The sequence below is a fragment of the Zonotrichia albicollis genome, chromosome 2, assembly GCF_047830755.1.
Source record: "Zonotrichia albicollis isolate bZonAlb1 chromosome 2, bZonAlb1.hap1, whole genome shotgun sequence".
NCBI lineage: Eukaryota > Metazoa > Chordata > Aves > Passeriformes > Passerellidae > Zonotrichia > Zonotrichia albicollis.
The window spans coordinates 11,364,211-11,378,329 of NC_133820.1; the positions used below are offsets into that span (position 1 = coordinate 11,364,211).

The 14,119-nt window shown below is 61.0% G+C and overlaps 1 protein-coding gene across 1 annotated transcript in view; it reads left to right on the forward strand.

Moving 5' to 3' along the window:
* The window catches only part of DCHS1 (dachsous cadherin-related 1), a 40,666-nt gene that overhangs the window by 17,830 nt on the left and 8,717 nt on the right, over window positions 1–14,119 (forward strand). The window contains 11 exon segments of the mRNA XM_074532997.1: window positions 408–644; window positions 943–1,962; window positions 2,344–2,531; window positions 7,086–7,182; window positions 7,332–7,489; window positions 8,990–9,824; window positions 10,203–10,442; window positions 10,840–10,965; window positions 11,223–11,432; window positions 11,946–12,809; window positions 13,281–13,394. Coding sequence (XP_074389098.1) covers window positions 408–644; window positions 943–1,962; window positions 2,344–2,531; window positions 7,086–7,182; window positions 7,332–7,489; window positions 8,990–9,824; window positions 10,203–10,442; window positions 10,840–10,965; window positions 11,223–11,432; window positions 11,946–12,809; window positions 13,281–13,394 — 4,089 coding nt within the window.

The window sequence follows — 14,119 nt, forward strand, 5'->3', positions numbered from 1 at the left end:
CACCTCCTTTGTAAGGCCTATCAACCATGGTCCTTCACTTGTATATCCCCTCCCAGACCCATTCTGCCAGCCCAGGCCTGCTTGCTGTGCTATGACACTCACCCTGTGCCCCAGATTGGAAGCCTTCTCCCTGCCTTTCCCTCTCCCAAGACCTGCCTTCTGGCTCGTGCCCCACAGCCTCTACCACCACTAAACTCAGAGCTGGCTGTAAGACAAAGTGCGGAGGATTTGGGGAGGCTTTCCTGGGAGAGCTCCACTCATTCAGTCCAGCTCCTCCATGGTGGGCTCCCACTGTGATGCACGTTGTTTCCTACCCCTTCTGGTCTGTCTTTTCCACCTTGTGGTTTGGTCTGTCCTCTGGAGCCAGGGGTGCAGCACAATGCCGCATCAATGACTTTCTTTCTCAGGTGTCATTTCTCTGTCATGGTCTCTGAGTGGCAAAGCCAACACCCTGGTGCAGCTGGTGATCTCTGCTCAGGACGGGGGGGGCCTGCAGGCACAGCCCAATGCCCGGGTAAACATCAGCATCGTGGAGGGCACAGTCTCACCCCCTGTCTTTGAGCAAGCCCAGTACTTCTTCAGCGTGCCCGAGGACATGCCACAGGGCGCCACTGTGGGGGCTGTCCAGGCCCAGAACCCTCCAGGTATGGCTGTGTCCCTTTTGCATGTTGCCACTTTCCTTGTCCCCACACTGTCCTTGGGGTCCAGCATCCACCACACTTCCTCATGGAGCGGCCCTGCTCTGAGAGCTCCACACACTCACACCTGAGTGTGCCTGAGTGTGCACCTGGCTCAGCACCTGTGCTCACACAAGTGTGTAAGCACACTGGGGGCTGTGCACATGGGCACTGTGCTGCTGTGCCCCTTGGAGCACAGCTTTGTGACCCGGGGCTGAGGCAGTAAGCTGGATGGCACCTCATTCCTCTGTCCTCTTGCCCACAGGTCATGCTGATGACATCTTCTACTCCATCTCCTCGGGGGACCCTCATGGCTATTTCTCCATCGACTCGGCCTCGGGGCAGCTGCGCACCAGCCTGCCTCTGGATCACGAGTCCCAGGCAGTTCTGGTGCTGGACGTGCAGGCCCGGAGCGGTTCCCCCCCTGCCTACAGCAACACGCGGGTGAAGATCTCCGTGTCAGACGTGAACGACAACGCGCCGGCCTTCCCAGCTCCCTCTGACTCCATCCTGCTGCCGGAGGCCACGGAGCCCGGCACTACGGTGTACACCCTGCAGGCTGAGGACCGCGACAGCGGCGCCAATGGGCAGGTGGCCTTCGAGCTGCTCTCGGGGGGCGAGGGCACCTTTGTCGTGGAGCGTGCCTCGGGGGCCGTGCGGCTCCTCGGGGCCCTGCAGTACGAGGCCGTCTCAGCCTACAGCCTGGCCATCGCGGCCCGGGACAGCGGCGTTCCCCAGCTCAGCTCCACCTTCACGCTGCTGGTGCACGTGCAGGCCGAGGACGACAACGGGCCCATCTTCGACACTCTCACCTACCGCGTGGAGGTGCAGGAGGGCGTCCCCGTCTCCACCCGCTTCCTGCAGGTCAGGGCCCTGGCCCACGATGTGGAGCCCGCGGCCCTCACCTACCACCTGCGTGCGGACGGGGATGCCGCCAGCTTCGGCATCGTGCCCGAGAGCGGCTGGCTGTACGTCAAGAGCGCCCTGGACCGGGAGACGCGGGACCTGTACGTGCTGACCGTGCTGGCCTCGGTGGGCGGCGCCGGGGCCGCGGCGGACGCACGGAAAACCGGCACCAGCACCGTGCGCGTCAGCGTCACCGACGAGAACGACAACCCCCCGCGGCTGAGCGAGGAGCGCTACTTCTTCACCGTGTCTGAGAACCAGGCTCCCGGCAGCGCCGTGGGAAGGGTGATGGCCAGCGACCGCGACGCCGGGCAGAACAGCCGGCTCACCTACCGCCTGCTCCAGCACGACCCCAACTTTCTGATCCACGCACAGACAGGTGAGGCACTCCCAGCCTCCCAGATGGGGCTGTCTGCTGCGAGCGCCCAGGGCAGGGCAGCAGTGATGGCAGCCGGGCCAATGCAGCAGCAGAATGTTCACCTTACTGCCCCGCACTGCTGGGCTCCAGCAGCACAGCTGAACAGCACAGCTGAGCACAGGCTCTGCTCTAATGCAGCTTGTGGGCTGAGCTGGGTCCCTGCTCATCAGAGTTCTCACTTGTTGTGCCTGCCCCGTTCCTGGAAGCGTTCAAGGCCCTGTTGGATAGGGCTGGGAGCAACCCGAGATAGTGGAAGGTGTCCCTGCCCGTGGCAGCAGGGTGGAACAAGGTGGGCTTGAAGGTTCCTTCCAACCCAAACCCTTCTGGAATTCTCCCTCACAGGAGAGGTCAGCACCAAGCACAGCTTGGACCGGGAGCAGCAGTCCAACTTCCAGCTGCTGGTGATTGTGCAGGACGGGGGAGCACCGCCTCGCAGTGCCACCGGCACCATCTATGTCACTGTGCTGGATGAGAATGACAACGCTCCTGCTTTCCTGCACGTGGGCAGCGGCCAGGAGCTCACTGTGCAGGTAGGGCTGCAGGCTGGAGCACCCATGGGCTGGAGCACCTCTGGCTGTGGGGACACTGCTGGGGAAAAGGGGGTGCGCAGGGGGACCCAGGAGAGCTTCAGGGTAGGAGATGAGCAGGCACCAGCTGGATCCATGCAGCAGCCAGGACAGTTGGATAAATCTGAGATGTGGCAGGAGGGGCATGTCCTTGGGCAGGGCAGAAATCCTGGTGTGCAGAGCAGGCAGGGCTGTGGAGGGCTCTGGCACAGTCAGCACTGGCCAGCGGGCAGGAGCTCTTGGCTCACACATGCCTGAAGGGAGAGACAGCAAAAGGAGCCTGAAGCTGACACAGGTTCAGAGAAGAGCCAGGGTGAACAGTGGTGCGCAGGGTGTTGTCCAGCTGGCTTGGCACGCACAAGAGTTTTCTGTGGATCTGCTGTGCCTGCCAGCCAAGCTTTCCCTGCACACCCTGGTGGCAGCAGTCCCTGGGCACTGCATGTGCTGCAGACCCAGCTGCATGGGTACTGCTCAGGAGAGCTGGCAGGGGACTTGCCCCAGCGAGGGCTCGTGGCACCACCTGAGGGGCACTGGCAGCAGCAGAGCAGCAGGATGGGCAGCAGGGCCTGGCACAGAGCAGGGGCAGCCTACGGCTGGGCAGCCAGGCCCTGTCTGCACATCCATTGCTGCATGTCCGGCTGTGTGCTCAAAGCCCCTGGCTCTGGGTGGCCCAGAAACACCACGATGGTGACAGCCACGCTCTGCCACACGTCCTGCCCGAGCTGGGCACCCCAGACAGGTCAGAGCAGACAGGAGTGTGTTGGTAGCCACCTGGGCGACACGAGATCTGGGGACACTGCTGCTCCAGCCAGGCCTTCCCCGTTCATTGCTGCTTTCCTTGGCTTCCTAGGGTGCACCATTCCTTCCCTTGCCATCCCAGGGTGCACCATTCCTTCCCTTGCCATCCCAGGCTGCAGCCATTCCTTCTCTTGCCATCCTAGGCTGCAGCCATTCCTTGCCAGGCCATCCTGGGGTGCACCATTCCTTGCCAGGCCATCCTGGGGTGCACCATTCCTTGCCCAGCCATCTCCTGGCGTGCCCTGCTCTGAGGCAAAGCTGCTGGCAGTGCTTGGCCGGGGTGTGCACCTCTCCCAGAGCCTGGAGGAGGCAAAGGGGGCTCAGTGGGTTTGCCCTGTCTCTGAGCAAGGCTCTGGGAGCAGAGCAGGCCAGGGAGTAGCCAGCACAGCCTGGCTGAGGGAGCACTGGGTGGGCTCTGCGATCATTGCCCCACTGGCATCTGCCAGGAGCCCTTGTGGGGACACGTGTGACACCCCACACGGCAGGGTCTGCAGTGTCTGGGGGCACACAGTGCTGAAAGGTCCTGCCAGAGCCTGGGAGGGCTCTGCTCCTGCAAAGAGACCCTGAAAGGTGTGTCCTTCACAGGATAGGACAAGGCTGAGGTGGGTTCAGGGTTCTGAGGGCAGGTAAATGCTGTAGCAGCTCTGAGAAAACACCTGTTTGGGCACTTTGGTTTGGGCACTTTGGTTTGCAGGTGCTGGAAGCACAGGCAGAGAAGGGTGGAGTACCATAACAGCCCACTCTTAGCCATGTTTTGGATGCAGAAGAGGCTTGGAGGAAGATGTGAAACTGGATGATAACGCAAACTCCATGATTTCTTGCAGACGTGCTCAGGGTTCGTTTGAACCCTCAGTTCCTGTCAGGGTTCGTCAGGCAGAGCAGAGGAGGGTTCTGTGTCCACCTTGGAGCACAGCTGTGGCGTGCCGAGCTCTGGTGATGTGCTGGCAGTGCAGGGGGAGCTCGCAAAGGGTCTGCAGTGATGGATCCTCCAGGGAATGATTGCTAGGAGAGAGGAGAGGGAGCACAGGGCCTGTTTTCACAGAGGGCATGCCCCTGGTGCTGGGGTTTTGCTGTATCCCCCCAAAGATGCGATGGTTGCTGTCACTGGTCTGTTCACAGCATTCAGGGTGGGGGCTCCCTGTGAAGAGCTGTGGGAGGATCATGTTCCACTCATGTTCCACTGCTGGGTCAGGGAGGAGGATGGGACATGAAGTCACTGCTGCTAAGCAAACTGCTGGAAAGCAGCACAGATGGCACTTGGGGTGGGCTCTGAACTGGCTGCTTCAGCCTGGAGCTTTGTGAGTGTGCCACACCAGGCTCGGGGCAGGCAAAAAAGCAAATCAAACGTTGAGTTTAATTAGACAAGAAACAAAGAATGAAAGAAAATATCATCACCCACAGCTCAGATTCTGCCCACAATTTCTGTCTGGTTCCATTCCCTAAGTGAGCAGAAGTGATAGAAACTGTTTAGAAAAGGATGTTAATGGGATCTCTGGCAGATAATGGTTCCAAGCAGGAATAAAACATTCTTTGGCATGGGCAAAGCTGCAGGAATATCACAAAGGTGTGCACAGAGTCATGGGGAAATGAGAAGTTGCTTTTTTCATAACACAACTCTGGGCAGCTCCATAAGAACTGACCAGGCAGCAGGTTTAAAATAAACACAGGCAGCATTTCTTCATGCAGAATGTAATTAAATTGTGAAATCATTGTCCAGAGTTGCATGGGTTCAAAACTAGATGAATTCATGGAAAGAAAAAAAATCCATCAAAGGCTGATGAGCACAAATAGGATGATCTGTGGCTCAGGAAGTGTCTGAGCCACAGCGGGCTGGGAGCCGGGGAAGCTCACAGGAGGATTGTTCCATACGTGCCATGTTCCTCTCATTTCTGCATCCACTGCCAGCCCTGCCGGAGCTGTGCTGGTGCCCAGAAGGGCTCTGCAAGCCTGGACCAGGCTGGGGTTTGCAGCAGCCTCTGGGCAGGGTGGGCAGACCCAGCTGTGCCCACAGGGCCTCTGTCTTGCCAGCGTGCATGGGCAAGGCCACTGCCACTGCTGCTTGCTGCTGTCTGTGTGACCAGGCTGGCACTGGTGCGTGTGGCTGCTGCTCTGTAGCTCCTCTGGCATGTCCGAGCAGGGTGCTGTGCTCAAAGGGCTTCTCCCAAAGGGCTCTGGCTCCTCGTGGAAGGGAGAGGAGGAGCAGGAGCCTCTCAAGTCTGGCTTGGGGCAGTGGGGCAGATGTTGCCCCACTGTGGCAGGGAGAGTTGGAAGGGGCCTCTGAAGGGTGTCCCCACGTCGAGGTGTCCATGCAGACCTTCCTTTCATCAAGGGCCAGGCTATATTTAGGTCTGTGCCTCCATCACTGCTGCGAAAGGCTGTTCCAGATTCCTTGATCTGGTACTAGAAAACATCTCTTCATTTCCAGCCTAAACTAATTTCTGACCATTTTATACTCATTTGTTCTTGTGCCAATATTGTGTTTTTGCTTAAAAAGCTGTCCTCTCTCGCTGGAATTTCCCTCCCTCTCGCAGTGTTTACAGAGCACAGTCCCAGCACTGCCTGGCCTGGCTGAACGAGTCCAGCTCCTCTGGTCTCCCCTCCCAGGGCTGCAGCTCAGTGCCAGCAGCTTGGGCAATAGCTCTGGCCCTCACCCTCTGCCCAGAAACCTGCACCCTCTTCCCCAGAGTCGTGCTTGGATTCCACTTGTCCCTTTCCTAAAGGCATTGAGTGGCACAGATCGCCCTGCACAGCTGGGTCTGGGAGGGTGGTCTCTGCCACAGGATGTGCTGGTGGGCTGGGAATGTGAGGTCTGTCCCCTCGAGGTGGGAATTTGGCCTCTGCTGGGGTGGAAGGAGCAGCAGAGCCTGTGCCGAGTAGGAATCCTGTTCCTCCAAAGTGTGTGCTGGAGGGGGTACAGGCTGTGTCGCAGGCACAGCACAGGCGTGTTTGCTGAGGAGGATCCCAAAACCTGACAGGGGCTGGGGGACAGAGATGGGGTGCATCTGGCTCCACAGCTATCCAGAAAAGGGGTGCAGTGCTGTAATGTGTGGTCTCAGTGGCAATGGAGGTAGCTCCCCTCAGGACACAAGGTTACCTGAGCACCTGTGATTGATGTCTCAATGGTCTTGCGCTGCACTGGCATAAATTGGGGGTCTGAAGTACCAACAGACAGGCAGTGCTACCCAGCACCAAAGGAGAGAAGGGAAAAGGCCCAGGTTGGGGTACCTGAGCCCCAGAAGGTCTGCCAGCTGCCCTTCCAGAGGTGGGAAACCTCCCTGGCTAACTGTGGGAGCTGAGGAGATCCCTGGCTGTGGGCAGGGGGGCTGGCACTGGGCTGTGAGGGCTCACCATGGGCATTTCCAGCTGAAGGTGTCTGTTGGGGCGGGGAGGAGCAGGAGCAGCCTGCAGAGGCTCTGGGTGTAGCAGGGTGAAGCAGTGCCCTCCTCCGTGTGCCCCCAGCCTGCCCAGTGGGTTGTTAAACGGGACCCAAGGGGAGGAGGGCTGGTCAGGCAGGACCTCCCTGGCCAACTGCCGTGGGCTCCTCTGTGTTCCCAGCCTCAGGCACAGACTGCGGGTGCTGTGGGGAGTCTGTGTTGTGGGGAAGGTGTAGGGCTGGTGCAGGATGGTGCAGAGCTCATTGGGTCATGCCAATGCTTGGGGGCTCTGGGGTGGTCTGAGCGGTTCGCTGTGCCACTCAATTGCCTCCTGTGCCGTGCTCAGGTGCTGGAGGAGAAGCCATCGGGACTCCTGGTCGCCTCCCTGCAGGCCAAGGACCCTGACGAGGGGGAGAACGGGACCATCACCTACTCGCTGATAGGTACGAGCTGCAGAGCAGCAAACCCACGCTCCCGTCCCTGCCCGGCAGCCGTCCCCCGGGCGATGGTGCCCGCTGCCGGGATCCCCCAGCACGCTCCCTCCCTGGCGCCCTGCCCGTGCTCCCCGTGCCACGCTGCGCTGTGTCCGCAGGGGCCTGGGCAGAGCGGTTCAGCCTGCACGGGGCCACGGGCGAGCTGCGCACGGCCGCGGTGCTGCGGCGGGCGGAACGCGCCGAGTACCTGTTCACAGTGACGGCCAGCGACCGCGGCACAGCGCCCCGCAGCACGACAGCCATCGTCCGCGTGCAGGTACAGCCCCTCCTGCCCCCGCACGCCCCCTCCGCTTGTCCCCGTGCCACCTGCACAGCGCTCGCCTCTTGGAGCGCACTGTTCACGCCTGGCAGCCTTTCTGCCCACCCTCATCCCTGAGCCCCCTCTGCTCCTGCTCAGCTGCTGATCCAGCCCTAAAATCCACAGGGAGAGCCTGGATGGGAAGGGATGACCCTGCACCTGTTCTCATGTCCAAAGAACTGACAATTGCAGTTCTGCCTTCTCCAGGCTTTAGACAGCTGACCCTGTCCTAGATACCCTGCACAGACGTTCCCTGCACAGAGACTTCCACTCTTCCCAGGGTCTGCTGAAACCAGTGCTCTGACCTGCAGGGTGCCCCTCATGTCTGTGTCACATTGGCACTCCCTGCCTGCTGCTGCCCACACAGCTACATCCTTTCTTTACAGTTAGTGATGAGCTTCCTTTTACAGCAGAGGCTCTGATTCCCCCCACCAAGGCACTCCCACTGAACGTTGTTTCACATCTTCTCCTCCATGTCCTTGCAATTGCCAAGGCCGTTTGACTGTCCTTGCTATGCCACCTCCAGCCATTGCCCATTGCTCCCTTGAGCCAGCTGGTCTCTCACTCCTTTGTCACACAGCATCCCCACTCTGTGCCTGTCCCTTGCTAGTGTGGGAGCTCCAAAGCTGAGTTCTAGCCCAGGTGGGTCTGATACACCACGTTCCCTTGAGTAAAGCCTGGTGTTAGCCTGCCACAACTGCCTTCAGCCACCAGCAGCATGTTTTATACCATTTCCTCATTACACTATGTCTGTAACTGTTCTTGCCATCAGAGCTGTTCTGCAGCCTCCAGAGCACTGAGGCTAGGCTGGCCATCCCCACCGTGCTGGTTTGCATCCCTGTAATAGATATTTGCTGGACAGTCACTGGGTTTGGTCCCCTCTGGGCTGACAGGTTTGTTGTTACTCCCGTTTTCCTCAGCTCCTTGACAGGAATGTGCTTCTTCAGTGGGTTTTCCCTTCAGGTCATGCTGTGGTGGCCTTTGCAGCATCCTCTCTCCCATCTGCGAGTGCACCTCATGCCCAAATTAACTCCAGTATCTTTAATAAAACTAGTGATGGTGTTTATTTATCTCGGGGTCATACTGGGTTCCCTTTCTGTGCCTCCCGTCAGGATGAGCGTGACCTCTCATTCACTCTCCCTTATGTTTGCAGAATTGTTTCTGCTGCCGTCCATTGACTTTGCAGGATCAGACCCAGGCACAGAGCCCGAGAAGGGCTGAGGAAAGGCACCTGTGAGGGTCACCTTCCCCAGCCCCCTGCTCACATGGGGCTGCCTAGTGACTTCTGGCTGTCTCCAAGGCTGGAGACTCCACCACCTGTGGGCAGCCAGTGCCAGGGCTCAGGCACCCTCACGTGTAGAGTGTGTTCAGAGGAGCAGAGGGACCCTCCTGTGTTCCAGCTGTGTGCCCTGGCACACAGCCCCGCGTGCGTGCCCCTCACTCCTTCTCTCCTCACAGGTGTTGCCATCCTCCCGCGTGCTGCCCCGGCCTGATGCCACCGTGCTGACCCTGCATCCCCTCGAGGGGGTCAAGCCGGGGTCTGTGATTGGTTCAGTGGCCCCCCCGGACGCCCCTGCCCGAGGACAGCTGACCTACACGGTGGTAGGAGGCGGTGGGGACGGCACCTTTGTGGTTGACAGTGTGACAGGGGAGATTTACGCTGCCCGTGAGCTGGACTATGAGGCCGGGGCACGGCACGTGCTCCAGGTGAGTGCTGAGGACACGCAGCACGGCTATCCCTCCAGCAGGTTGGTGCTGGTCCACATCCACGTGCAGGACTGCAATGACCAGGCCCCCACCTTCCCCGAAGACCCCATTACCATTGTGGTGCCTGAGAACGCCCAGGCTGGCTCCTCCATCTTCACCTTCCAGGCGCTGGACGGGGATGGGGTGGGCCCCAACAGCCAGGTGCGCTATGCTCTGCTGCACCTGGAGCCGCCTGGAGCCCCCTTCCAGCTGGACGGCCGCTCGGGGCAGCTCAGCCTGCGCCAGGGCCTCGACCGCGAGGCCGCCGCTGCCTTCCTGCTGGTGGTGGAGGCCACGGACCAGGCCCGCAACATCAGCCAGCGCCGCTCGGCCGCCGTCACCGCCCGCGTGTTCGTCACCGACGAAAACGACAACGCGCCCGTCTTCCTCTCGCCGGCCACCGTCAGCGTCATGGAGGACCAGCCCACGGGCTTCGTGGCGCTGCATGTGGTGGCCCAGGACAGCGACCTGGGAGAGAACGGCCGCGTGAGCTACTCCCTGCGAGCAGGCAACGCTGATGGCCGCTTCCACCTGAACCCCAGCACCGGTGAGGGCTGGGAGCGTGCAGAGGTGGCGGCAGGGATCCTGGGAGCCGGAGGCTGAGGAGGGTGCAGGGGTACACAGGGACATTGCACGGTGTGTGGGAACATGGAGGGTGCAGAGGTGGCGGCAGCGATCCTGGGGGTACGGAGGCTGAGGAGGGTGCAGGGGTATGTGAGGACATTGCACTGTGTGTGGGAACACAGAGGCTTGTGGGCTGGGGAGCCCCAGGAGGGAGACTGGGGGTGCAGGGAGTGCCAAGCACAGCATCTGGTTGGCACAGTGCTGCTGTCTCCTGAAAGCCATCTGTCCTGCAGCCCACAGTAGTCCCGAGGCATAGGTCCCAGTGCCCCTGGTGCCAGCTTGCCCTCTCCTGTGCCCACAGGTGCCCTCTCCATCGTGCGGGCCCTGAACCGGGAGGAGGTGGCCCAGCACAACCTGACGGTGGTGGCCGTGGACCACGGCTTCCCACGGCTCTCGGCCACACAGCTGCTGTCCGTGCTGGTGCTGGACGTCAACGACGAGGCTCCTGTCTTTGAGAAACCCGAGTACCAGGCCCACATCATGGAGAACCTGCCGGCCGGCAGCCCGGTGCTGCAGGTGCTGGCCACGGACCGCGATCTGGGTGAGGACGCAGGCCAGGGTCAGCTGCCTAGTTCCTTCGGGGCCTGTCTGGAAATGCAGCCCCAGGCCTGGGCATGCCCTGCTCCCTTCTGCCAGTCTGGAGAGCCTGGCTGACCAGAGGGAAGGACAAGCACCTGGCCTGGAGGTGGGAGGTGGGCTGAATCCTGGGAGAGGGTGGGAATGGAACCTGTGGTTCCCTCTGGTCCCCTGGCCCATGGCCTTTGTTCTGTGGGCTCTCCTTGGCCTGCCAGCAGCTGGGTTAGGCTGGGACCCCCACACACACTTCTGCCACCAGGGAGCAAGCCCACCTTCCCCAGATGAGATCCAGGAGGTGCAGGAGCCCAACGAGGCGCTGGGGCTGCTGCTGGGCTGCCTTCAGAGCACCCTTGTGCCCGCAGGTGCCAACGGGCAGGTGTCCTATGGGGGTCTCTCGGGGGGGCCCTTCTCCATCCACCCACAGACAGGGCTCATTGTCACCACGCGTCCCCTGGACCGGGAGGAGCAGGAGCAGCACGTGCTGACAGGTAAGCAAGGGGAGGCAGCGGGCAGGAGGGCACACAGGGATTCTGGTGCTGGCGTGGGGAGTGTTGCAGAGGGCAGGCCATGGGGAGGGAGGGAGAGAGGAGGGGCTGTGGGGCACAGCAGGGCTGTGGGGCGGTTTGGGGCTGCAGGAATGCCAATGCTCATATGCCTGGCTGCCCGTGTGGGTGCCTGGGTGTTGGCACACCGGCTCTATGGCTGCAGCTCCCAGTCACCCTCTGGTGCTCTCGCTGTCCTGCAGTGTATGCGCGGGATGCCGGCCTGCCTCCCAGCCTCACCAAGGCCACGGTGTGGGTCACCGTGGGGGATGAGAATGACCATGCACCCCTCCTGGAGAGGGAGTCCTGCTCCATAGAGGTTCCTGAGAACCAGAGTCGTGTGGCACTCTACACCCTGCGGGCCACTGATCCTGATGGTGGGGAGAACGGATGCCTGGAGTACCGGGTGGCAGGTGAGATGCACTGGGAGCATGGGACTGGGCAGGGACTTCTCCCTGGGCTCCCCTGGATCTGGGGACATCAACTGCAGGAGTTCCATTCCACGTCAGCTTTCTCGTGCTGCCAACTGCATGGCATTGCTGTCATCTCTCAGCTCTCTGTCCCCAGTGAAGAGCACCCTGAGATCTGGACAGGCTGCCCTGCTCATTCCCCAGGCTGGTGTCTAGTTCCCCAGCCTTAGACCAGTTCCACACCTCTCCTGGCTGCTCTGACCTGTTAATTCACAGGTTGCCAGGTCAGATTTTTGCTGTATCCTGCCACAGGCTGCCTGGCAACTCCCCATGGCAGCAGCAGTAGCCTGTGAGTAGTTAGTTCTTCATATGGAGGTAGCCCAAGGAGTCTGCTCCCACTGGGGCTCACTCTACCCAGCCTGCCAGATCCCATGGTGCTGGGCTCCATGCTTTCCAGGGCCTTTCTCATTCCAATTACAGGCATGCTGCATTGTTGCTCCCCCCCTTCTCTTTTAGGTGGAGACCCTGGGCAGGATTTCAGCCTAGACCCCGTCTCTGGTGTCCTCTCCACCGCACATGCCCTCGACCGAGAGCAAATTGCTTCCTACAGCCTCACTGTAGTGGTGCAGGACCACGGCTCCCCGCCACGCAGTGCCACCATGTCGGTGACCGTGCAGGTGTTGGACCTCAATGACAACGCCCCCAGTTTTGCTCAGGCCAGCTACACGGTGGAGGTGCCAGAGGACTTGCCGGTCGGCGCCCTGGTGCTGCAGCTGGCGGCCGAGGACCCGGATGAGGGCACCAATGGGCAGGTCTCCTACTACCTGGGCAACGAGTCGCTGGGCATGTTCCAGGTGGAGCCGCAGAGCGGGCGGCTCCGCAGCGCGCAGGCCCTGGACCGGGAGCGCCAGCCCAGCTACAGCTTCCTGGCCATGGCGGTGGACGCGGCGCCCTGGGAGCCCCGCAGCGCCGCTGTGCGCGTCACCGTCGTGGTGCGGGACGTCAACGACCACGTGCCGGCCTTCCTGCACAGCCCGCTCACTGTGAACCTGTCCCGCCACACGCCCCTCAAGCAGGTGGTGGCCACCATGAGGGCCGAGGACCGGGACGCGGGTGCCAACGCCTCCATCCTGTACCGCTTTGCCAGCCCCAGCTCCGCCTTCGCCATCAACTCCTACACGGGGGACATCCAGCTGCTGCAGCCCCTGGGCGCCCTCACCCAACGCCAGCGCACGCTCTTTGTGCTGGCCATGGACCTGGGGCAGCCGGCGCTCTCCTCCACGGGCGTGGTGGTGATCCACGTGCAGGAGGAGCCCTACCGAGGGCTGCGCTTCCCTCGCAGCACCAGAGACGTGGCCCTGGCTGAAAATGCCGCCCCAGGTACCCACGGACAGTGACCAGAAAGTGCTGGGATGGAATGGGATAGGGCACGAGGGGAGGTGGGAGCAGCGCTGTGGGGAACTCTGACCAGAGAGCACTGCGGGGTCTGGGGAAGTCCTGTTGTGCTTTGGGCAGACCCAAGGAGCTGCAGGGTCTGAGTGGTGCCCAGGCTGGTCAGGGTGATGTCCCTGTGGGCTGGCCTGAGTGTGTTCAGACCACTGTAGGCAGCCACAGGTGCCCAAGTGCTCCCAGAAGGTCCCCAGGGTCACAGTGAGACCACTGAGGAGCCGTGGATATGCACCATGACACCAGGCTCCCAGCCCAGCATTAACCTTAGCTCTTCAGTCCCCTGTCCCAGTGTCCTCAGGCAGAGCAGTGCTCCTGTGGTTCAGCACGTGTTGCCCTGCGTCACCCTGACCCTTTGCCACGTGCTCCCAGGCTCTGTCTCTTCATGCCCTTTTGCTCTCCCAGGCACTGAGGTGGCGAGTGTCCAGGCCGTGCACACGGGGGGCTCCTCGGGGCACATCACCTACAGCATTGTCAGTGGCAACGAGAGGAACACCTTCCTGATCCAGCCCAGCTCAGGTACAGCTCCAGGAACACCTGGGGACCTCTGCTCATGACTCATGCCTGCTCAGGTGCTCGGGGCCCCAGGGCACAGGAGCACTGTCCATAGTCTGTACCAGTTCGGTGAGAGGTGTTAGTACTGGAGTGTGGACACTGCCCTGTTGCTGAACAGAGGCTGTTAGCACTGCTCCCAGTGCAGTTGTGCAGTTGTGGTCCCCCATAATGAGACCTTTTCCCAAAACCTCCAAGAGCTGGGTTAGATGGGATTTGGGGAGAACATTCTTCCCTGTGAGGGTGGTGAGGCTCTGGCACAGGTTGCCCAGGGAAGCTGCCTCATCCCTGGAAATGTCCAAGGCCAGGTTGGACAGGGCTTGGAGCAACATGGGATAATGGAAGGTGTCCCTGTGTGCCCATAGGAATGTTGTCAATTAGATCAGTACATCCTGCTGGCTGCCCTCCTCCTCCCCAGGCGGGACAGCAGCCCCTTGTTGCTCCAGCAGCCTGGCTGCCCACGGTTCAGGTTGGTGGCAGTGGCTGTCTGTCCTCAGAGCACTTTGTAAGGCTCTGACTAGACTCAAAGCTACAGTGAGGTGTCTGGCTCGGAGCTGGATGAGCTTATGTCATGGTAGAACAGCTCTTTCTGCTCCACACCCTCAGGGAGGTCTCCAGATGGGAGGATGGTGACATGCTGTAATGGCAGCAGGAGCTGCCTGTCCCCAGCAGGGTGTGGGTGTCATCACTCA